The sequence below is a fragment of the Leptosomus discolor genome, chromosome 2 (genome assembly GCF_034619465.1).
Source record: "Leptosomus discolor isolate bLepDis1 chromosome 2, bLepDis1.hap2, whole genome shotgun sequence".
NCBI lineage: Eukaryota > Metazoa > Chordata > Aves > Leptosomiformes > Leptosomidae > Leptosomus > Leptosomus discolor.
The window spans coordinates 94,938,598-94,964,330 of NC_141392.1; the positions used below are offsets into that span (position 1 = coordinate 94,938,598).

General features: G+C 38.4%; 1 protein-coding gene across 1 annotated transcript in view; it reads right to left on the reverse strand.

Annotated features, from left to right (window-relative positions):
* The window catches only part of COL19A1 (collagen type XIX alpha 1 chain), a 198,961-nt gene extending 173,447 nt beyond the window's left edge, over positions 1-25,514 (reverse strand). The window contains exons 1-3 of the mRNA XM_086461493.1: positions 25,421-25,514; positions 16,360-16,434; positions 15,768-15,867 (exon numbers count right to left, since the gene is read on the reverse strand). Of these exons, the coding sequence (XP_086317619.1) occupies positions 15,768-15,867; positions 16,360-16,434; positions 25,421-25,514 (269 nt within the window). The remainder of the gene's footprint in view (positions 1-15,767; positions 15,868-16,359; positions 16,435-25,420) is intronic.
* Positions 25,515-25,733: the final 219 nt, after the last annotated feature.

Here is a 25,733-nt window from a genome sequence, read left to right on the forward strand (position 1 = left end):
GAACAATAGGCTTAAAAGTAGTAATATATAGCAACGCACACTGGAAATGCAACAATTTTTCTTCTCATTTTCCTAACCACAATTCTGCAGCTTGATAAGTTTTGAGAAAGTTCATGTCAACATTTAGGCTTTTGGAGTCTTATCTTGTGGAAGGCAACTTTCAGCACTTCTGATACAGTTACACACTTGACTCGCTCAACTCGGACAAATAGGTCTCAGAGCAAACAGTGAACTTTCCTTGTACCTGAAAAAAAAAAAAAAATAACCCTAGCAAAGACCAAAGGCTACCAAAAGCAAGGTGTGTGATTTGGGCACACAGTCATTCACTCACTCCCCTTTTTAATAATGAATATATTTTAAAATGTAAAAAGATGACAAAATGGGTTCAGAAACGAGCAAGAGTATCACATTATAAAATACTATGTCCAAACAGCATGTTTCCCCTTCCAAAATATCACACCTCACCCTGAAAGTTGCACTGTAAATTAAGCTGCTCTAATCAGTAGTAAGCATCTTTCCACAGAGGTACACATGGTGGCAAAGAATAACAGCCATACTACCAGAAACACTGTGAAGAACAGGAGTCAGGGAAGAGGAGAAAGACAGAGCCTGACTACTTCAGCAAGCTAAACCTTTACTCAAAGTAATCTTATACTCCAAAGGATCCTCCCACGCCTGCACTGGTATAGACTCAAGAAAACACAATGCAACAGAGTGGATCCAGACAATGGATACACTACAGTAACCTGCCTTTTTATGTACAAAGCAAGTAAAGGAAATATATAGGGTACTAGAAAGATTTGGGTGGCTTTTGCAGTGCATAGGCATGTAGATGTTCCTCCAGACACTTTTGAGCTCAATATGTAATGCATGGTTACCTGTGATTCAGAAAGACTGAAGTCACTCTGTAGGATTCACTCAGGTCTTACACTAAATACACTTCTTGCATTCAGACTGTTTCTTTTCCTTAGGAGATGACCAGAGAACAAGCAAACATACTGCTTGCAGCGTCTGAGATACAGGCAACATAGATGAGGAAAAACATGCAACTCTAGTTCTTTCACAAATGGGAAAAAAAATTTCCTCTGCATCTGCTTTCTCCTAATCATGCAATTGCATGACAATTTCTGATGTCCCTCTACCTCATGCTATTCAAACCAGATAGGTCTTCCATGTGTTGGCATCACTTACTGAGACACATGCAGACTTTCTAACGTTGCTGGCAGAAAGTGACCAAAACCAGCCTCTCTTGCCCCAGTCTGTTTTTTCAACCCGACTTCTTCTCATATATATTTTCATCACCTGTGGCAATCAGTTAACACCTCTGCAACAGGTACTGATGCATCAATAATTAATAACCTTAGTTCTATCTGACCCTCCTCACATGGACATTACCATAAGTAGTTGCAATCAGTCTACTGGTTTTAGACTTGCGAATACAGTGATGTTTCTCATACCATGTGCCCTTTCATTGCACATTTCTCCACATTCCATGGATGCTAAATCTAGTCATGTAACAAAATTTAAAAATGTCAGTTAGGAAGAGCTCTTTCCATTACCAGCATTCATCTCCCTATCATATCTACACTGAAAATATAAAAATAATTCAAAAGAAAACCACCTCCTTTGAACTCTTATAATCTCGTATCAGGAATCATGCTCTTCCTAGATGTATACCTCATTCTCCTTTCCTTTCTGTAGCTAAATGTAGAAAATCACATGGAAGCCTGTGGCTAGCGGTGCTCCCCAGAGGTCAGTATGGAGTCCAGTCCTGTTCAACATATTCATCAATGACCTGGGTGAAGGGACAGAGTGCACCCTCAGCAAGTTTGCTGATGACACAAAACTGGGAGGAGTGGCTGATACACCGGAAGGCTGTGCTGCCATTCAGTGAGGCTGGAGAGCTGGGTGGAGAGGAACCTATGAAGTTGAACAAGGGCAAGTATAGGGCCTTGCACTTGGGGAGGAATAACCCCATGCACCAGTACAAGTTGGGGGTTGACCTGCTGGAGAGCAGCTCTGCAGAGAAGGACCTGGGAGTCCTGGTGGACAGTAAGTTAACCATGAGCCAGCGATGTGCCCCTGTAGCCAAGAAGGCCAATGGTATCCTGGGGTGCATTAAGACAAGGTGGCCAGCTGGTCAAGGGAGATTATCCTCCCCCTCTACTCTGCCCTGATGAGGCCCCATCTGGAGTACTGCGTCCAGTTCTGGGCCCCCCGAGTTCAAGAGGGACAGGGAACTACTGGAGAGAGTCCAGCAGAGGGCTATGAAGGTGATTTGGGACTGGGGCATCTCTCTTATGAGGAAAGGCTGAGAGATCTGGGTCTGTCTAGCCTGGAGAAGAGAAGACTGAGAGGGGACCTTATCAATGCTTATAAATACCTAAAGAGTGGGAGTCCAGAGGATGGGGCCAGATTTTTCAGCTCAGCAACAGGACAAGGGGCAACAGGCACAAACTGGATTACAGGAAGTTCCACCTGAACATGAGGAAAAACTTCTTGCCTTTGAGGAGGCAGAGCACTGAAGCAGGCTGCCCAGGGATGTTGTGGAGCCTCCTTCTCTGAAGATATTCAAAACCCGCCTGGACACAATCCTGCGCAACCTGCTCTAGGTGAACCTGCTTTAGCGGGCGGGTTGGACTAAGTGATTTCCAGAGGTCCATTCCAATCCCTACCATTCTGTGATCATACACATGTGCAACACCCATCCCCATTTTTCTAACAGGTTTCTACTCCTGTGATTCACTGTAGGGAATGAAACCTCCTTGCACACATGCAAATATTGTCTTTCTGTCCAGCATGAATGTCCCAGAAATCTCCAGTGCTTTTCCTTACCCAGAACCACACTAATAAGTTGATTGCCTCTATAAGGAAACCTACTCTGGGTCTGACACATTTCTCACAAGCAATTCACAAAAAACAAACAAAACTTTCTCTTTGGAGATGGTTGAATCTGGAGCAGTGTGATGACATGTCTGTTTCTTCAGTGGGTCTGTGATTGTCTCCTACGATATGGTCTTTGTTCAAAATTTAAAGCTAAGATGTGCTGAAAAGAATGGCAGAGATTAAAGTTTTCTTCAAGTCATTCAAGAATTGTTCAAGATTTTTGGCATTTTTACACAATCTCTCAAGGCCATTTTGCTGTGCTAAATGTCCTAAAATCCAATTGTGGTATTCTTTTTTTTTCAAGTGTGGCAAGCATCAAGAGAAGAGGATGTGAACTTAAACACTTTTAAAGGAACTTTGCATGCCTTTAACATCTACCCGTGTCTTTATTTAGACATTTTATGAGCAGCTCTGTAACTCACATGGTCCTTCTAGTTTGCTTCCAGAAACGGAACAAAGACAACATGTGTAGTTATTACAGCAGTCTGTTATTTGTCAGTCTCTGAAGTCAATAAGATATTAAATTCTTGTGCTAAATATGATTATCTACAGTTGAAGGGAGTTATTCAACTGATCAAGAAACCCTCTGAAGATGTTAGAGGAAAAAAAAAAATGACGGTAACCTCTGAAAGTCAACTGGCAACAAAAATTGCTCTGCACATATTTTTACAGGTTTCCTACCCTGAAGCAGTATCTATGGTGCAGTGTTAATTATTTGTAGATCTTAGTGTTTGCTGTTGTCTGGAAAAGCAAAGAAAAAGCAGACCACAATAGAGGACTTGTCTATTGGAGGCCATGACAATGCAGTCTGAAGACAGATGCTGCACTTCAAACTTCGGAAAGATTGAGGAAATCAGGAATGACGTTTCTTTTTTCTTGGCATATATATCTATATAATCTTGTCTAGAGGATGAAGAAATCTAAGCATCCATCTCTCCTTAGAGGTTTTCATAGACAACTCACCAGCACTGTACAGACATCTGTACAGGTACCTAGAGACGCTAGCTGATTCCAGAAACAGAATGGTCTTTTTAGTTCAGTACACAGGAGGGCTAGTCAGCTCCAGCAGAGCTGCATGCTGAGAGGCCCATACCTTCCTACTTCTCACATTGGTCTTGTGAGAGCTACCTTGTGTATTTCTGCATGACATCATGCTACCCAACCTAAATGTGTTGTTTCCTTAGAACCCTCAATTTCCTCCTGTTTAGTATTCCCTCACCCCCATCCTAAACTTTTGGCAGCTTTTTACAATGAACCAATGGAAGAAGTGCAAGCAAACTGAACTGTTGATTACACTTGGAACAGGCTCCCTGGTTCCTTCCCTGGTTCGTTCTGCCAGGTCCTAGACAACCCTGGCTGATGGTAAAAGGCAAATCACCTTGCAGGCCAGCATTCCTTTATGAAAATACTGAATGCTCACAGCGAACATAATAGCATGGCCAGCAGGGTAAAGAGAGAGCTAGAAGTACCACTGTATGGAGTTCAGCTGAACCAACTAAGGGATGCTTTCTACCTGACCTCCTTGAATAACTGCCTGTATAACTAGCCTCCCCCTCTTTAGCACGCAGGACTGCCTATAAATAAATTCATTCCAGGCTAGTCACAAGCAGGCCATGCTGAGCAGTGCTTGTGAAAAAGGCACGGGCAACACCAAAGGTACTACAGCCTACAACACTGTTATAGATGGATATATCTAGCCATCTTGGTTCCAGCTGATCTCCCCAAAAAAAGAAAGTATAAGTGGTGAAGATTAAGTTACCAACAGAAGAGACTGGAGTAGGAAAGAAGGTTAATGATACCAGATACCAGGGTCTGACCTGAAATAAGTAGCTCTGTCAGCTGCAAGAGTGAAGCTACAGAGAGAGCATGCTTTTGCTTTAACACCCCCTACACACAGCATGACTAGTTTATGAATATTTAAGCCTGGTGTTCTGCTTACAATTTGAAGTATAATTAGATAAATAATGTGCTCTTTTTACAATTTGTAAAAACTGTTAAGATTCATGGATTCTAAGTGAATGAATATAGAAAATAAAAGATAAAAAAAATACATTTGCATCACATAGAAAGACTTAATAGCATTTCCAAAAACTGGAAATTATTACTTTTCTGAAGTCTCAGGACTCAGCAATGAGTTGTCTAAATAAAGTTAAATTAAAAAAAAAAAAAAAAAGTACACACATCTTAGCCTGTATCCCTCACATTTCCTTTGATAACAAGATTTTTGGTAAGTTGCAGATTAAATGGGGTTAAAATATATCAAGCTCAAAAATATCAGCATTGCATTGCTATCTGCTGAGTCATAACTATGTTTATGATAGAAGAGGACGGGCCAAGGACCTGTGACTTGCTAACCGTGTTACTATCAAGACCCAGTTGGGAAACGGCCAGGTATTCCCTTTAAAGGGCTAGGAAAGAAACCAAAAAAAGCTTGTAAAGAGAGATGGGGTCTTGCATTAGGTCCAGGACAGAAGTGTTGAAAGGAGCAGTGGTAGCTTTGGATAAGACAATGAACGTTTTATTTAGATTTTTCCTAAGCTTCGCATTAGAACCCACCAAACCCAACCTGAAAGAACACTGGATATTACCAGGAGTTCTCAGACTGGGGAAACAGGCCAGGTGCCTCATACCCAAACAAGGAACCTTGATATGCTGGGAATTTATAAACTTTTCTCAAAACAGTAAAGGCTCCACAGTACAAAAACTTTCCATTAAAACAATGCATCAACTATAACTTCATCTGAGGTTGAATCATCTGTTTAACTTCTCTGCGAAAGTAACAGAGCTAGAATGAACAATGATCTTATTTTTCAACAGGAAGGCTGAGATTGAAATCTTTACCGCTGGTGAAAATTTTAAGAACATGATATTATCGACTACAAACCTCACACTAGTAGATGAACTGTGGAGATGTTATGACAGTAAAGAAGTTATCACTACTATCACCAATATTTTGCATTGTATAAAATTGTAACATTTAAGCATGCAACAAGATGCAAGAAATATTTTGGAAGTTTTAAAAAGGAAATACTTTGTTCCCTCACCATCCTATGACAAAAACAGCATTTTGATGATTTCGCTCTTACCCTATAAATTACTTGGTTGACAATCAAATTAAGTACACAATATTATGGCAATCTATATTATTAAGGAAGAAAAACTGTAATCAGTATAGTCTATAATAGAATCCCAGAATCCCAGAATAGTTGAGGCTGGAAGGGACCTCTGAAGCCAGTTGGATAGGTGTACGCATTCATTTGTGTATAAGAATTTAAAAAAAAAAAAAAAAAAAAAAAAGAGATGACATTTAATTGTGATAACAAAAGTTAAAATGTTGTAAAAAAATGTAATCTTAGGCATAATACGGATTCATATTAGTAGTGCTAACCAGTCCTTATGGAGAGCAATGAAGCAAGGCTGTGTTATAACTCTTCCAAGAACTCTAACCAGTTAATGAGTCATGACTTTCCTTTCCATGAAATCATATCAGCTATCTTGAATCACAAAGTGTTTTTTCAGTGCTCCTAACACTTTCACAACAAACCAACCTTAAGCTTATGTAATTTCCTCGTAGCATAGCATATCTGTCTCCACATACTAAAAGTAATACAATCATTTATCACTACCTAAATTTAAAGAAAGTCCTGCAGAAAGGAAAGTAACCTATAAAAACCAGAAATTGTTTCAAAGTCTATGCTCCTTTTTGAGTAAACACAGATGTCTGATGGCATTTCTTGCATCTAACATTTTCAGACATTCAAGTCATCACACAGCGTTTCACTACTGAACTACTGCTACAACTTATCTTCTATGTTTGGTCCTGTTGTGGTACATTTTCTTCCAATATTTCTGTCCATACGATTATTCTTATGAGTTACCGTCTATCACATATTGTCCACAGTTCATTTGGGAATTAAACATCCTATGTTAAATATTCTCAATTCTCAGTGACTTAATTTCACAGGAGATTTTTTTTTTTTTAAAAAAACATCCTATGGCACTAAAAGACTCTGCTCCCCAAACACCTTGCTTCCAAATAACACCTTTACCTACAAAACGAGTGAACATTATCTACTAATCCTGTACAAGTCAGCTGCTAGATGTCAATCCTGAGCAACAGCAATAATTTAACACTGCAATTGCATGTGCTGTACTTCAAAGTAAGCACATCCAGCATAGAGGATCCTGAGTGCAAGAATCGGACCTGGAAGTTCACTTCTTCCCCCCCCAAGTCTTGGCAAACTGTTCCTGTTATTGTATGTGCTCCTGTTGAATGCTATTATCTTTTTTTTTGTTTCGTTTCATAGATTAATTTAAATTGGCAGTCACCTAGCGTTCCGAACTGCTCACTTCGAGACAGATCCAGTAAGTTAAAAGATAAGGCATGTGGAGTCACAGCACCTTGATGATGCTGTCTGTGTTCTTACTTCTCTGGAATGGTTCAAAGCAAACCTTTCTCTCCTTAGCCATAAAACAGACATTGCTATTTTATGGGATATGCATTCAACAGAATTTGAGTAGTTGAGTAATCAACACTGTTCACCACAGATTATGAACATACACATTTGTAACTAAACCCTTAGCAGAGTTCACAGAGAAAACTGAGTAAAAGATAAAGTTTATCAAGGACTTCTGCATTAACATTACTAATACAGGCGTAGCAATAGGCAGCAGCCTAAACCCTAAAATAAAAAAATACGTGAATTTTCATATGACCGTTAAAAGCCTAATGCCATATTAGGAACTATTAACAAGTTATTTAAGGCCTGTATTGTCATGCTCAATCCCAGAGTACTTTTAGGATTTATTTTTTAATAGAATTCTGAGATTCCGCAACTAGTCACATTGACTAAATCCAAAAATAACATGATCTCTTGCACATGGTTCTGTTAATACACCGGTATCTGTACATCAGGACTTAGTTTCTATACATTACAGACTATTCTTCATGTTGAAGCTTATTAAATCATTCCAAGTTGTGAAATGAGTTTGTGACATGACAAACACCCACTTGAGACAAGGTTGCAATCAGCAAACTCTGTACACTTACAGCTGAAATCAAGTTGATACCCAGACCTCCAAGTGAAAAAATCCAGGGCATTGTCTGTACTGTTCACGCAAAATTAAAGTATTGTTAAAAATTTGGCAATTTATCTCCATAAATAAAAAATGTTTCACGGCATGATGATAAAAAATGCAAAGAGCTAAACACAGAGAAATGCTAGAGGCCAAAAATATTTCACAACCAACTGAAAATAAATTAAAATCAGTGTAATGAAAAAGCACCAGGCAGTTTCACTGTGAGAGATCCCATGAACTATTTTTAGATAGAAAAACTAAAAACTCATGAGGCAAGGTGGGGGAAGGGAATGATACCTCTATGACATCTTTAAACAACAAAGCCCCGGTGTAGACACAGATGTATCAGCACAAACAACTAAAGTTGCACCTACAAAAAGGTAACAGGAGGAATACCTGACAGTATAGCTAATGCAAACTACATTTCACAAAGTGTTAAATCACAAAAGCCAGAAAAAAAAATAATGAATTTGATTTATTACAGGTTTGGGTGGGTTTTTTTTCAGTCTGCTGATAAATGACTTCTGAAGCACACGGCACCACTGCTTCAGCTGGAGAAATTATATGCATTTTACAAAGGCTCTTGAATCCTCTCAGCCCAATCAGCAGAAATGGTAAATGATCTTTCAATCTCTAATTTTACACTACAACATATGGGGGCCACAGTCTATCCTCAGCTGCATGCATAATATCCAATACATTTCATTGAATTCTGTGTGGTTGCCTATAGCACTGCTGTATATACCCATATTTACTCTGGATTTCTAAGAAATTTCAATTGTATTAATTTTGCAACTGTATTTTTGTTCTAAGACTATTCTGACTAGTTCTTATCAAACGCCAGCCTTGTTACAGACTTAGATCTGCATCCTCCTTACTAATTTAGAGTACTATCCTGTATTCACTTTTGGGGGACTTTTTTCTTCAAAAAAGATGACCAAGAAAGTCAGCATGTTTGGCAGGGAGTAAGAGATGTGTACACTCTTGCGAAAGTTCCCCACAGTCCAGCACTACTTAAGGCTCTCTACAGCTAACATACCAGTAAACTGAACAACCTATGAAGGAATCAGTGTCCAATTCTTTGAACAAGGACCATAGGGAAGCATCCAGGTAAATCACTTGTGCTGAACCTAGAAATCTAATAACACAATAACTTTGTCTAGCAACTGCAGTACCTATGACACTATATGTTTTAAGTTTTGCTGTCTTATCCAACAAGAAAACTGAGAAATAGTTTTGGCATCCATATCAGATGAAAATAAAAAGGAATTCTATACAGGACTATATAGCAAAAGTGAAATTGCTTTGATATTGCAGATGCCATTGTTTTAATCAGAACAACAGAACTGTTTCCCACGTGGCAGGTTAAACCATTAAACTGAAGGTACAATTTCAGGGTTTGCTTAAGCTAACGGGCAGGCTGCCCCCTGCCCCAGCAGTGCATTCTTGCTCCTTCCCCACTGTGATTGATGGAGATCACACAGCCACGGGGATCAGCTGCCAGCCTCACTGACCAGAGAGGCTGATGCTGATGTGGAGGAAGTGAGATGAGGCTGACAGCTGGAGAGGAGTGCTGTGAAATTTTCTTCCAAATAATAATCTTGGCTGGACAAATTTCTCCTTTAAAACAAAGGCAGCGGGAAAAAACAACACTAATCCAAACTGAAATACATGTTCTTCAAATTAAGAAAAGCTTTTTAAGTAAGGAAAGTAAACTGCCTTTGCTATTTGTTCGTCCGGTGCTTCTGTGATTTGCTTATTGCCTGCCTTAATTTCATCCTGAACTGTGACACACACAGGGGATCCACACAAACACTGCTGGTGTCCTGCACACTCTCACTGTGGACCAGTGCCTTACAGTACACGTCTCCTAAAATGTCCTTCCCTTTATCTGCAAGTGCTTTACGGCAAGAACAACATTGCTGAGGAAAAAAGGAAAACAGTCTGCTTCATCCAACATTGTCTTACCAATTCAACTGGTACACCGCCACCACACTAAGTGCTCTGCTGTCGGGGAACACACTACAGATCAAAGAATTCAGATTTGCTACAGTCTGACATAATTAAAATAGTTTTTCTGGTCTCCGTTCCCTTACAGTCTGCTTTCAATGTAAGTACTATACATTTTAATATACATACTCTCCCCTCTGCCACCTCTCTGACATTACTTTTGCTTTCCTAATTCTTTCCACATAGTAAATTGCACGTTGAGGTATAGGATGATTCAAGCCCTATATAGCAATTAAAATCCATTAATGCCTGATTTTTAAATTTTATAAAAGGCTCTTGGTTTATTTCTTGTAAACTGCCAGGAAGAAACAAGCCCAAATATACAGAAAAATACATTCACATGTGTTCATTCTTTAAAAGAAGTATTGTCCTATCATTTTTCATAGTAAGAGGTCCCATTTTTCTCCTTAGTTATGAAATTAAATAACTGGTATTTCCATGGTAGGTACAGCTCCAATTTGTTCTTTCAAGAGTAATCCTTGTATTATCCTTCTTTTTATTTTATAAAATGCAGTAAGTTTTCAAGTTTCTGGAAATAAACACAAAGTACTTAATTTCAATACCTTTCAGCCAGAATCAGAAAAAGAAAGATTGTATTGCTGCAGCTTCTGATCCACTACTTTGAAAGACCTGAAGAAAACATCAGGATTTGTACTAAATTCAGGCTCCCACACTCAGGAAGCAAATTCCAGAGACAAGGCCCTTTTCTTGAAAATACCCTGCAACCAAAATACCAGACATTTCAGTCTTGGCATTGTTGGCTCCAACAGCTCAAATGACCTCAAATAAATACACGATATAGGAAGGGAGAGGTAGTTTCTTAAATAACTATCTAAATTTTAATAGACTAGCAGGACTTTGTGTAAGCACAGATAAAAGCTGGTTGGCATAACTATAACTACTGCCTCCAAACAGGGGTGCCACCTCATTGCCATCTTCAGTAGATGTTTTAAAAGTTTTCGATGAAATCTTTCGGAAACTGGTGATTTGCACATCTATCCATTCTATACTGTATTTGAGAAACAGGTACACAATATATATCTTAAAAATGTTTTTCAAGAAGACTGCTGAACCTGACTCTGCTGTCCAAAACACATGCCATGTGTAAAACTAATCAAAAATCATGCCCATGTGGACATTCACTGACAGCTGAAGTCACACGCAAGGAGTTCTGTATTTATTATTTTGGTGAAAAAGGAAGTCTCAACAGACACAATCAGAGAACATACGGAGAAGTAGATGGTTGCAACGCCATGCAGCGATAGGCACCTCTGGAGAGCGAAGTGCTAGCTATGAAAAGGCTTCTAACAGTGAGCATAGAAACTGCCTCGCTCAATGCCAGCTGTACTCTAGGAAATGCAATTCCCTATGCATTTTTTTTCTATTTAAAAAGTTAGCATTAAAAACAAACAAACAAAAACCCCACATGAATATTCTTTCATCATCAATTTCTGTTCTTAGCAGAAAGAATCCTCCAGCCTGGAATATACTGACAGAAGTGGGAACAGTATTTCTGAATCCAGTAACTAAACATGACAAGGAGGTGAAACACTTTTTCTGAAATATGGCCCAAGCCACAGTCACAGATCTTCTGGCAGCGAGTGACAAGATTGCTGACGGAGCTCAGTAGTCCAAATACAGTCAAAATCCAAGCTCTTTTCCAGTATCTTACACCAAAAAGGGAAGAATTCCTAAAAAAGTAGTGAGAGTAATTTCAACTGCTGTAACTCTGAGATCATTTAACAGCCAGCTATGATAATCTCCTCAGTAAATTAATATGATTTGTCAAGCCAAACAGACTGCAAAATAAGAAAGCCATGACAGTGCCATTAAGATTTGCTAATCGTAAACATCCATTTCAAAAACAGTTTGAAACTTAGCTGAAATCAACTTACTATCTCCTTTATTGGTGCTTTCAGAGAAGACAAAAATGGCCCACCAGCAACTCAGAAAAGTGAGAATGAGGAACAACCAACATCTGATGTCTCTTTAGAGGACGGTGAAATTATTTCATCATAGTGCTATTTATTCTAAGGCAACTAAAGAACAAAGATTAGCCTAAAAGGCCTCATGTCTAGAAGTACTAAACACTGCTGGGGGATCTAAAGGAGTTGCTATCAGCACAGAGCCCCATGCTGCTTTTGTCAGCAAGCTCTATGCCAAGCTGGAACACACTGCATTGGCAGTACCTGTTAAACTCTAGAGAACAAAATATGACTCCATAATGTATTTATTGAAATAAAATTAAAACCTTATACCATTACTATTACTATATGATCAGATTTTTAGTATTTGACTGTGTATTTCTTTAGGATTCAAAGGCTCAGTTACATCACTTTACTCAGGAATAACTTCTATTAATGTCCACATAAGAACTGCAGTAACTCACAATATTTTGATTTAAAAAACACTCTTTAATCCTGACAGTATTATTAGCAATTAATATTTAATAGTCATTTACATGGAGCATAACAAAAGCTATCCATCTCCTACCAAGAGACAAAATACATACAGAACTCCCTCATAAAAAAGATAGATATAACTAAAATCCAACATAAATAGACATAAGCGATTTCCCAAGCTGACGCTGCATTGTAAATTATTTACAACATATAAATAGGTGCAACACGACTCCACGTCCATTGAAAAAAAACAAAATGGCATCACACAAAAAAAATGGCACAGCATAGCTTTCTATTACCCACACTACGACTGAATGAATGAAATGCAAGAGGAGATGTGCCAAGTTACTTGATACTTGCTAGTCAGCTTAATCAGATACTCTCGGTTTCCTGCAGGATGGATAGCAAACACTGTTCTGCTGCTGACTGCACACCACGTCTACTGAAATATTTTCTGAGGCTGAATGAGCCTAAAAACCTCTGTCCGTCTAATAACGCAAGGGGTCTGGAACCACACAATCTGATGTAACGCAAGAGAAGGTGGTTTAAATCAAAATTAATAAGTTACAAGATATCGTATATGGATAACTGAGGTAAAGTAAATCATAAGGCTATGATGACAGATATCAGTGTTCCTGACTAGCCTGCATTGTAAACCTACCATGTCAAAACCTAACTTTGTGCTCCTGACTGCCCTCTGCCCTTATTTTCAAAAAAACAACTCAGAAGTTCAGAAGAGTATCAAAAATATCAAAAATCAAAAATAAATCACTTTAAACAGATATTTTTTAAAAATCCTGTCTAAAGTGTTAACAACAGAAAGCAATTATATATTCCACAGACTAAATAATAATTAAAAATATATTATTAATTATGACATGCATTTACCTGTGAAGAAAGGTTAAAAAAGCACGAGCAAGACTATTGCCATGAAAAACTAAGATTTAATAGAAAATCTGCAATGCTTGAATGTTATTGAAAATATTTTTAACCCTTTTTTGTTCAGGAAGATATATGTAAGAGGTATCATTTACTTTCACAGGAAGCTGACTGAAAAGCTTATCTTGTACCTTATTAACATCAATAATGTGCTATTAATTTTCAGCCTAACTATATGCATACACTAGCACTGTTATGCATTTTATTAACAATCGTCTCAGTTGCTTCATCCAGCTAAAGATTTCATGCATTAGATATGCTTATTTTTAAGGGAAATTGGAAAGATCTTCTCTTTAGGTTTTCTTTAATAAGAATATACAGAAGAAAACAACAGGGAAGGAGAGGAATGTGAGAAGCAAGAGACCATAAAAGCCAAACAACTTGCCTTCCAGGTTTACCCTTTACTGAAATTTTTTATCCCCTGTCCAAGTTACACTGTAAATAAAGAAAAACTAGCCATTTTGCCTCCAAAAAGCTGAACAGATAAAATGTAGGAAAAAAAGGAAATGTTAATTTCTCTCCCACTCCATAAAGAAAAGCAAAACCAAAAAGTATTGTGTCTTTTTCAAGTATTTTCCTTGCAACCGCTAAGAGTTCAGGCTTTGCTAAGCCACAGCTATCAGCTATGACATGACTTCTCCATTTTCACTGCCTTCACCAATAAACCATTTTTAAAAGAAGAAAACAAAACAGAGACATTAGTATTCAGGCCAACTAATAAAAGCTAGGAAAAATACCTTTACATTTTTCAGCCTCAATATCACCTGCCAGACACCTTCCAATTAGAAATCAATCCTTTTGAATCATGAATTTTCCCTCAAAGTAACATAAATTTTAAATAATTCACCCTTTTCCAATTTCTAGCTCCTGTCACTCCATTTTTGCCATTGATTTTCTTACAGTTTCAGAACAATGTAAGTCAGCTTGCAATATGCATTTAACGGCACACAAACCACTACTTAGCTTCTTACTCCTAAAGGAAAATTTCCCCACATTTTTTATTATTGCCTTGTTTTTCTACTCTGCTATAGTCTCACATTTCCCTCAAATTCCTGTTCATTGAAAAAATTCTGTAAAAATCTGAAAAAAAAGAATAACGGATTTAAAGAAAAAAGTTTTCTTACTGACAAACTTTCAAAATACTTTTAGTAAAGACATGTATGGGTGGTACCTAATTTTACCTGTTTCTCTTCCGAAGACAATCTTGATAATACTGGGAAGGTCCTAATAAAAATGAGCACTCTCTGTGTTAAGTAACTTTGTCTAGTAATTTTTCCTTCAATAGCTAAAGACCAAGGTATTTAAAAAAAGGCAGTGATTACTTTGTTTAACTTTGCATAATGACACAAGCATAAAAATTCAGCATTTACAGGATCTAATACCTCAGAAAAACTTGGAATCTATCTAGTAATCTAGAATATTTAGGTCCTATTTGTTTAATCATTCTCCTCTCCCAAAGATCACTTTGTTCTGTGTCTGCCTCCGAGTCCTCTTTTCTCCCTCTCCCCTGGCCTCATGCTACCCACAGCCCCTCTTTGCTTTGCCCAGGATCCAAGTGAAAGGGAATTCGGAAGGCCGGGTGTACTTTTTCCTAGGCAAGCTGGAGCCAGACCTCTTGCAACAGAGAATACCCAACCTGAAGACACAGGAATACAGTTGCTTCCCTCATCATCACAGAACATGCTGTACAGAAACCACAGTCCCATGACTTGGAGCACATCTCAACCAAGAAGCTCTGAGATGATCCTCTCTCACCACTGTGCATGAGGGAACTTGAAACTACATTCCTAACTGCTTCGTGCCATTTCCTTGTCCCTGTGCAAACTTAAATCCACCCAATCCCACTGTGCCTTGCTCTCTTTCACCTTCCTCTTGATTTTTTCATGCAGTCTACCTTTCATCCCATGCTGTGTGAGAATAGGATGCTGCCTAGTTCCACCTCTACACTGAGTACCCACCATTCTGTTGCTGCTCAAAGGCAAGATGCCAAATCCTCTGGGAAAAAGAAATAATGAAAACAGAGTTTAAGGAAATGGTGACTCTAGCTCTTTTTAATCCTGCCAACAGTAATGAGAGAAAGGACAGCCAATTTCACTGAGGGAAGATTAGTATAAAACTTCTTGTCATACCATGGAAGTTCTTTGTTTCCTTTGCTTTACAAATATTTATGTATAAACAGTAGAGTTTCAGTATCAGAACCACGATTTGAGAAAAAGATATTTGCAACTAGCTTTTTACCTAGATACTTCCAGATTCCAGAAGAAAAACATATCTGAATCAAAATGCTCCCTGAAGAAAAAACTGTTACAGATGAAAATGCCTGAAAACAGACATACTTTCTTTTTTTTTCTGTGGCATCCTTCAGATATACTGCTCAGTGTTTCAGTTCATTAGCAGTATTTAGTCAGAACTCTGTCTTTTAAAAAGTTAGGGCAACAGTATCTTACTTACTTTGTGTCTCTGATGAGAGGTGCACTTCCCAGTTTAAAACAGATTTTTTCCCCTCCACAAGATGTTTGCCTCAAAGAAAAGCTTTCTGCCAGATCAAACCCTGTGAAATATGATACAATGATTTAGTTTATTTAATGGAATTTAAAAAATGGAGGTAAATACTGACTTTTAGCATGCTTGATGACTTCCCAGAGCACAGGAGGCTATTTTGAAAACCAATACTTTAAGTCAGAGAAACTTCCAATATTCATTTTATCAACAGAGGAATTATCAGTGCAAAATTCTCTCAGCAGATGACGTAGCAACCTGAGAAATGCATTCTTATTTCCTTTTATCATCTGAACTGATAAGAATGAAGGATGTTTGGGAAAAACAACGGAAATTAGCGTGGCTGCGGAACTTGAACCAATTCTTTCTGTGAATAACACATTCTGCTTTTAACTCCACCTTCCTAAAAACCACAGCAGCTTTTGGAGCATGGGGGAGGCATTCTGTACTATCCTTTCAGTTTCAGAGCCAGCTTCAGTTGGACTATGTTTACATCCACTACTAGCCAATTAATTTAGATACCCACATTAACACACTGATTTACCTGAAACACCAAGACTGTCTCTGTTGATTTGTTTGAGATGATGGACAACTGTTTTCATTAAAGGACATGCTGCACCTTCAAGAGAATATAGTTTAGAATCTATCATAAAATTCTATCAAGCAAAAAATGAATTGGAACAAACAATCACGACAGTGATAACAATATTATCAGGAACGTTTCTTTTTGTTTCTTTAGGGCGTGAAAAACAGTAATAAACCAAATTCCAAAATTACAAAATCTAAATAAGAGCAATGATATTTCAGATTTCATACTACACTTCTAATAATACAAGCAAATTTTATCACATTTTAACTCAGTTGTTTGCGATTAAAGCTCACGTGAAGAATATAACCAAAAGAAAACCACTACATTTTTACCAAGCTCTTTCCATCTACAATACTCTATAAAGCAGTAACATCTGTTGTAAGGTTTTTTGTTGGTTTGTTTTTTTTTTTCTGACTATATTAGAAAAATCTTTTTCCCCCATTAACGAACATGAAACAACAAAGCATAAATGCTTGATTATCAGGAGAAGAATCTATTGTTAATTGAATGAACACTAATTTCCAAATGTGGATTAATGAGGATAATCATATTGCATAACAAACAAGGTAAGTAATACTTACATTTTGGGAAAAAAAAAAAAAAGGTTGAAAATTAAACAGCTTTACAGGGGATTAAGTCTGAACCACAGTATTTAGGTAAACAAGCAGAATGTTCTAAAATCCGGAAAATGGTAAATTCTAAGGTTAAATCTAACTGAACAGTTAGATCGAACACTGTATTATTAATATGCAGTATCTCACTGGCAAAAATTTCTTTTTTTTTTTTTTTTATACATACACAGGAATATACACTTTTAAGAAGCAAATGCCACTTTTGTGCATGGGTCAGAAATAGCACTCTTTTTTAGACAAACTTTTCAAATAGCCCCTTTAAACCCTAATAAAACTATCAAACCAAAGATGTCAAGCAGGATTTGGCCCATGCGCTCATCAAGCTGATGCAACTAAAAAGATTGCCAAGCTATATCTGAAGCTGCTGAACAGTGAAGGTCGAGGGGCTTTCTGAAGTGTCAGTTCAATGAAAGTAGTAAGGAGGAATGTCCTACCATTAACCTGGAAATCATCTATATTTAAAGATTTCCAAGAGCATACAGACTGAAATTTGGCATTCAAAATAGGTATATTTGTAATCTTAAAGCATGTGAAATTAGTCATTCATTCATTCTGTAGTAATGTAGAAAGCATATTATCCTTCAAAAGTCTTAAATTGTATTAAATATGTTACAATTTGATCTGGATTTAAAATGCCTAATTGGAAATAACCAGTAAAAGTTAAACTAAACTATATAATACAAAGACACCTCCTGACAACATGGTTAAGAACAGACCAGGAGGAAGACATTTTTTGTAAGATTCATCAAGTTCCACATCCTTTACACCTAAATTATCTACAATTACAAGTAACATCACTCAAAAATTAATTTTTTCTTAGGCTCTAAAAGAGCGTATTCTTTCTTTCCTTTATATATAGAAAAAATGTGTATACACATGCATTTACCTATACAGATAGATAGATACAAAGTTTCAAGACAAATGAGATGAAACATGTGCATTGAAAACACTGAAAACTCCCTTTCCCCAGAAAAGATGCAGAATTGTAGAGAATATTCATGTTGAAATCTCTGAAACGGAAATGAAATCTTTCATCATTCTTGGTTTGCAGTCAGTTTTATGTAGCGTGAAAAGCATTCACTGGAATTACATACTAACATAGCAATTTTAGGACACCATTTGATATACACACACACTGACAAAGACAGTTTCACCTTAGATACCCTTTAATCTACAAACCTCAGCCTTCAATCACTTCTACAGATTATTAAATGATAGGCTTTTACCTACAGCCACTCTAAAACAATGAATGTGGTTACGGTAGATTTACACAAGTGTAGCTGTATGAAATGCCTTGGCATAAGGGAAGCTTGTTACAGCTGAAGTCGCAATAGCATGTCACACATACACTGACAAACATTTTTCTTAAATCAACATGTTTTCTAACCAAAGCTTTCTTAACATATATATAAAGACTATGTGGTGGACTCCCTTTTTCATTAAATTATAGTAAGAGCAGCCAGATATTGCTGATTTTACTTTGAACCACTGTAGTAACCTCTAGAGAACCTGGGACACAACTGTGCTTTTTTTTCCAGTGTTAACTTACACGAGCGCTGAGTGGTGAAAGTCTAGGGAGTTTTAGTTTATTCCCTCCAGCCACTGTCTTCCAAGTCCAGCTAAAGACTCGGGCCTTAATTTCTGTGTTATCCAGGTGATAGCTATGAATTCTCACGTGCCACAGACTGGACTGTGGACCTGTTTTTATCACTGGCATAACAGTCACAGCATAGACAGGCCATTTAAGTGTTACGTGGCTGTATTCCATATCCCCAGAAGAACTGGAAGTGTTACTATGAATCATCTATCTCATGCTGCTGATGCACTCCTTTAGCCCAATGTTATTCCTTTCACCAGAGAGTTAAGGCAAAACTCTAAAATATTAAAACCAAAACCTCTCCATACCAAGACTGACAACTTTCATTGCTACAGATTGATGAAAATTCTTTCTACAGTTACAACTGGTACAGTCCAAAAGCTCTTCCTAGATTTTTAGTACTGATGGCAAATATTCAAATTTTCTTTGGCCTGAGACAAAACAGACAGTTTACATGAAGACATTCAGGAAAGAAAAAGAACAAGACAAACCCCTGCCACTAATCCAGGCATGGAAACCATGCACCTACATGCCCTGTTAGAACACAGTACTATAAAACTAATGAAGCAGTAAAAAGAACAAGATTACATTTATACACTAGATTGCTCTGCACGTGATAAAACTGAGTCTGCCTGGATTGAAGTCAACAATTCATATTAAAATGGTGATGTCAAACTTAACATACCTATAAATTAATGAGATCACCTATCCATAGGACAAATTACAGACTTAAATCTTTAGAAATCAATGAGCTCTATGTAGGAGCCTATTACTATAAAATCAACCTAATAATTCTGAAGATATGTATTTATGCAGATCAAGCAGATGTATCACAGATGACTGATTTTTCTGTCTCTCCAATAAGACGTTAACAAGATTCTTTTTCTAATAGCATTATTAAAAAAAAAAAAAAAAAAAAAGGTGTTGCATCTAGATGTATCTGCTGCAACATGCAATGGGATGTTCCGAATTCCTGGAACGATCAGGGCACCTGTTGAAGCGCACTGCAGCTTCCATCTAGGCCCCATGCCCAGTTTTGCTTTCCGTGCAAACGAGGACAGAGGAGACTCTGGTGCATGCTTCAGTCTCACTCTTACAGACATCTCTTGTGTGCACTTCCTGAGTGGGAACTGCAGCTTCCAATAAACACTCTTGGCTCCTCCAGATCAAGTGTAGCCTGTAATGGCTAGATTCACTTTACAAGTACCTATCTGCTACTTTATAAGTAAACTTTATGTTCAGGTGAAGTTTTCAGCTGCCATCTAACACCACTGATGTACACATTCCAAGGGCACTGAAGTTTCCATCAGTAAGCGTGACTGGCCAAATAAATGTGGCTAAACAGCAAAGCCCCACCTAACATACACCCAACGTCCTGTATCAGACTCAAGCTTTAGACAGAAACCCGTATTAGCTAGGATTTGTCTCACACTTACCGGATCAGGTTTCATAAATATATAGACATAGAGAACCTCTTGAGAGTGTGCAACATACCTGCAAGCATCAGCAATGACATCCAACAAGTCCACCTCAAAGGTCTTTGTACTGAAGATAATCAGACACAGCTGGCCTGCTTTCAAATAGGGTCAAGAATTCAGATTTCCTGTGTACATGTAGCCTCATGTATAGAGGTACCAAAAAACCAGATGCGATTTTTTTTGTTTTCCTTTTTTACTCTGTAAGCCACATCATACTACATTATGATATACGTGTAATTACAACAAGGATGAGAAGAGGAATGAAGGAGACTGAATGTATGACTTTGTTGATACTGGAAAGAAGTCAACTCCAAGACTGGTGACTATTTAGATGGTTACAGAAATAACATAACAGCTTTGGCAGGTGGGATTAAGAAATCCATACCAACAGAGTTAAAATATTAGGATGCTCATGCTAGACTCTGGAGAAGAGGATTCTCAAATGAGGAAGAGTAGGTAGTGAAAAACAGGACTTGAGATTATTCGAGACAGCCAGCATGGCTTCACCAAAGGCAAGTCTTGCCTGACCAACCTAGTGGCCTTCTATGATGGAGTGACTACATCAGTGGATAAGGGAAGAACTATGGATGTCATCTATCTGGACTTCTGTAAGGCCTTTGACATGGTTCCCACAGCATCCTTCTCTCTGAATTAGAAAGATCCAGATTTGATGGGTGGACTGGTGGATCAGGAATTGGTTGGATGGTGGCATCCAGAGGGTAGTGGTCAACAGCTTGATGTCCAGACAGAGATTAATGACAAGTGGCATCCCTCAGGGGTCTGTTTAATATCTTCACTGATGACACAGACAGTGGGATTGAGTGCACCCTCAGCAAGTTTGCAGACGACACCAAGCTGACTGGTGTGGTTGACATGCCTGAGGGATGGGATGCCATCCAGAGGGACCTGGACTGGCTTGAGAAGTGAGCCCATGTGAACCTCATGAAGTTGAACAAGGCGAAGTGCAAGGTCCTGCAGCTGGGTCAGGGACATCCCCAATAGCAATACAGGCTGGGGGATGAAGGGATTGAGAGCAGCCCTGCCGAGAAGGACTTGGGGGTACTGGTGGATGAAAAGCTGGACACGAGCCAGCAGTGTGCGCTCACAGCCCAGAAAGCCAACTGTATCCTGGGCTGCACCAAAAGAAGTGGGGCCAGCAGGTCAAGGGAGGTGATTCTCCCCCTCTACTCCACTCTGGTGAGACCCCACCAGCAGCGCTGCATCCAGCACTGGAGTCCTCAGTACAGGAAAGACACTGACCTGCTCGAGTGGGTCCAGAGGAGGGCCACAAAGGTGATCACGGGGCTGAAGCACCTCCTCTATGAGGACAGGCTGAGAGAGTTAGGTTTGTTCAGCCTGGAGAAGAGAAGGCTCTGGAGGGACCTTATTGCAGCCTTTCAGTACTTCAAGGGGCTTATAAGAAAGATGGGGGCAAACTTTTTAGCAGGGCCTGTTGCAACAGGACAAGGGGTAATGGTTTTAAACTAAAAGAAGGTAGATTTAGACTAGACACAAGGAAGAATTTTTTTTTTTTTTATGATGAGGGTAGTGAAACACTGGAAGAGGCTGCCCAGAGAGGTGGTAGAAGCCTCATCCCTGGAAATATTCCAGGTCAGGTTGGATGGGGCTCTGAGCAACCTGGTTAAGCTAAAGATGTCCCTGCTCCCTGCAGAGGGGTTGGACTAGATGATCTTTGGAGGTCCCTTCTCACCCAAACTATTCTATGATATCCCAGGTGAATATCTTGATGTAGAAGTTGATGCTTTTTTCTTTCTCTACCTTTCCATTGAAAAAATGAGCTGATCTAGTTTACAGGCTTCACATTGAGAGAATGTGTGTAGCTGAGAATGTTCACCTTTGTGGTGTGGGATCTCTCTTACATACTACTTACTCACTAGCTGAAGGGGCTTTCCACAGTGTGCAGGCTTTCCTGAACCAGAGCCTTATAGATACCTAAAGCTCTGCCCAAGAAGACTTAGTATTTAACTACAAGTTAAGGAATCCAAGGGCGGCAGGGTCACTTAAACACTGCAATGTTAACAATAGTTTGTGGATCCAACCTTAAATATTCAGAACATTAAGAATGCAAATAAATTTTATATGAGAGTTACTGTAGAGCCATTATCTTGATTTTGAGAAGTATTTAGCTGCACTAAAACATGAAAACCAAAAAGCTGAACTGATTTGCATACTTGAAACCACTCACTGTATTTGGGTTAAAGTGCCTATCTAAAATCATGATCCGGAGCCAATACTTTTCACAACACATTTCATGTCAAAAGGCAATGGAAATTCACCATGCCTGACAGTCCCAGGACTTTGTTTATCCTACATTTTTCATGGGTTAGCAAGTGACTTCGAAAAACAGTAACTGTAAAAAGAACGTTGAAAAAGCCGCAATGATCTGGGAACGAGACAAAGTATTAATATTCTTAATATGAAGCATTCAGGAATGATCAAAGCAGAACTTCATGTGTCACTACAGAAAGAGCTCATGTCCACTCTCCAAAAGCAAATGTTCCCAACAATAAAAAAAATGTAGCTTGACAACGTGAAGGAAGTGTTCTTGAAGTCAAATAAAAAGCATGACTGTGGAGAACTCCTGAATGCTCTCCCTCAGATTTGCTATATTCTGTCATTAGAAGTGAGTGCTTCCTTCTGATGAACAATTGGTACATCAAAACTTCTGGAGAAGTGAGAACTGCAAGAAATCCATGATGTGAATCTAACGGTTACTGGCACACATTCAGAGCCTGAGGACTGCTCCGAGAAGATCCAGCATACTCTGTCACTCAGACACTTTTCTTCCAATACTGGTATTTATTTATTGCAACATTGACTCAACGAATAAGTCCCAAAGTACATTCAGAATGCCAGCTCAGAAAGCTCTCCCCTACATATGCACACAATTTAATCCTTTCTCTTGCACAAGAGATTTCCTTCCCCTAACACACTTCTTCCCCCTGCTTCCCCTTCAAATTAACTTGAATTTACACTTTTCGCTGCATTTGAAGGCCATTCCTTTAGACTCAAGTAGATCAGGTGAGAAATTTCAGGATGTAAATGTAGTAATCCAAGATCCTATCTAAACGGGCTTTGCTGGAAAAGCTTTCATATTAGCACAGTGAGAAATAAATGCTATGCATATGCTGCTGAAGGAAGAAAAACAAAAGGATTGCCTAGGCAGATTCTGAAGGACAGATGCCGATCCAAACAGAACTGGTACATGGGAGAGAGAAAAAAAGGCCCACGGAAGAGATAGTTAATGAAAGAAAGGGGGAAAAAAAAAGGTTAGATATTTCTCTCTTCTTGAAGTGAGCACATTCCCAATTTGTAACAGTTTTATCCGCGTACAAATTATCAAACTAGAACAAGACAAATTTGCCACACAGAGTACTCTGTTTAGCTGAGCCAGGCAGATTAACAAAAGTCTTGCAGACATTCCTATACCCCTTACCACTGTGTCGTTGTAGGGTCCATTCTTTCTGAGCTCCTGCTTTCTGCTCTATAATTTTTATTTCTTTTTTGGACAGTAACCATCCCTTCAGTCTCTCGAACTACAATCTCTTTCCTGTTATCAACTGGAGGCTTCACTCTGAGCCTATTCCCTGCTGTCGGCAGAGCTGCTCAAGCTGGCAGCTATCTACTTGTTATTCTTCACCATCTGCCTGTATCACCTCAAACTGCAGAAGCCTCTCGCAACTGCACACCATCAGAAATTCTCAGGAGAGGTTCAATCTCTCCAGTTCTTCCTAGCAGTTCAATTTGACCCATATTTGATCCATTTGTGGCAATCAGGTTAGGGAAAACTGCAACTTCCCTGCTGGCTGTCTAGTCACAAACTTCTGACAGAATGTAATGTACAGTTCAGATACACTGTTTATTAGCAGTTCAGTGTATCTGTCACATCTTCTATGACTGGTCCACTTTTTACTAAGACATCTTTTCATTGGGGGGAAAAAAAAAAATATAAAAAGAGACAATGCCTGGCATCTTGTTTTAAAATTTTTCAAGTTGCCATTCATTCATTTATATTATTAGTGAACCTTCTGCACTGACACCCTTTTAGCACTTTTAAAACTTTCCTTCTGCAAACCACCAGCTAGCAACAACAGAGAAGACAACCTGTTTTGCTTCTTTCAGACAGCTTAAGAGAATGATTGCACAGCTATGATGTAGGCTTGCTCTCTCACAGGGGTTAAGAATAATTCATCAGTAGAGCACTTAGCCTTGCTGCCCTGAAAATATAAGGCAAAAAAAGTCTTTGCTCTTCATGCTCTTCACAATGCATTATTCCTACTTTAAAGCCCACACATTACACTTATTATTTATTAAATAATACTATTTATGGTTTCCAGGAGTAGTAAAATTATTATTATCCTAGTCACTGACTTTTTCAGTTTCTTGGGCCTGAGTTTCAAATGTGTTATGGACATTCAAAGTTGTACGTGTATAGCTTCTACTGTTTTTCATCAGCTTTCCAGAAAAACAGCGTTACTAAAACTAAACTTAATTTTCTAAAAAAGTTAATGAAAAAGAACTCCTTTTATTTCTATTTAAATAGCAACAAGCATGTTCTCCTTGCTAATAATTGTAGGAAAATTCTAGAAAGTTTAGGTACATGCTGAGGCTGAGCTATTCTAGCAAACTGACAATTCCTTACTCTACAAGTACATGTGACGTGCCTTTAAGATACAATTTAACACGCTCTGGAGAGACAATGCAGAGCTTAAGTGAGAGAGCTAGATAGCATGTGGACAGAAGAGAAAGAAGAAAACAGAGAAGTATAAGAAAATTTGCAGAAGATGGATAACAGCTTTTAAGTTAAAGACTATCACTATATTCCCTTCCCCTGTCTTCTCAAGCAAAAGGTTTTGCCTAGCTCTGCATCTGGGAAATGTATGACCTGGTCTGGGGATTAAGTTTAGGTGTGGCTAACGTGAGTATTAGGTTGTTTAGGCCAATGTGATCACTGATCTGCTCTAATAAAGCCACATGATTTTGTTCTAAATCAGAGCTTGCAAAACTTGGGTTTGACTCTTGCTTTGTATGGTAAGTTGAAATAGTACAAAGCAAAACTCCTAGGAACTACAACTGCTTCCAGACATGAATCTTCCAAGCACAGGAAACAGAAAGACTGCTTTGGAACTGCTTCAAACTTAGAATTTTTTAAAAGAAAGATATTAAAAAAAAAGAAGTCTTGTTCAGTTTTATCTGCTCACACTGCTTATTTTTCGTGTACTGTCATTATTTGTTCAGTACTGAGATCTATGCCTTTAGTCTGTGATAGGTAAGAAAAATGGAAATACCTGTCTGGTCACTGACAGCCACAGAAGTGGAAACAGGAAGGAGGAGGAAGACTGCCATACAAAGCCAAACTGTGCAAGATGCAACGTACTTCATCTCCCCCTGGACACATGTGAACAATCAGCTACAAATCTGAAACAGAAAATAATCATATTCAGAACAATGTCTTCTTATTCTTTTTCTCTCACCCTATCAGAAAACTACAAACAATTTTTTTAACTGGAAAGAAAGGAGAAAGTTGCTAGTCACACACGAAGTGTATTGTTTATCTGTTCTAAGGAGCTACAAAAAGATACGTACGCCAATTTAGAAATA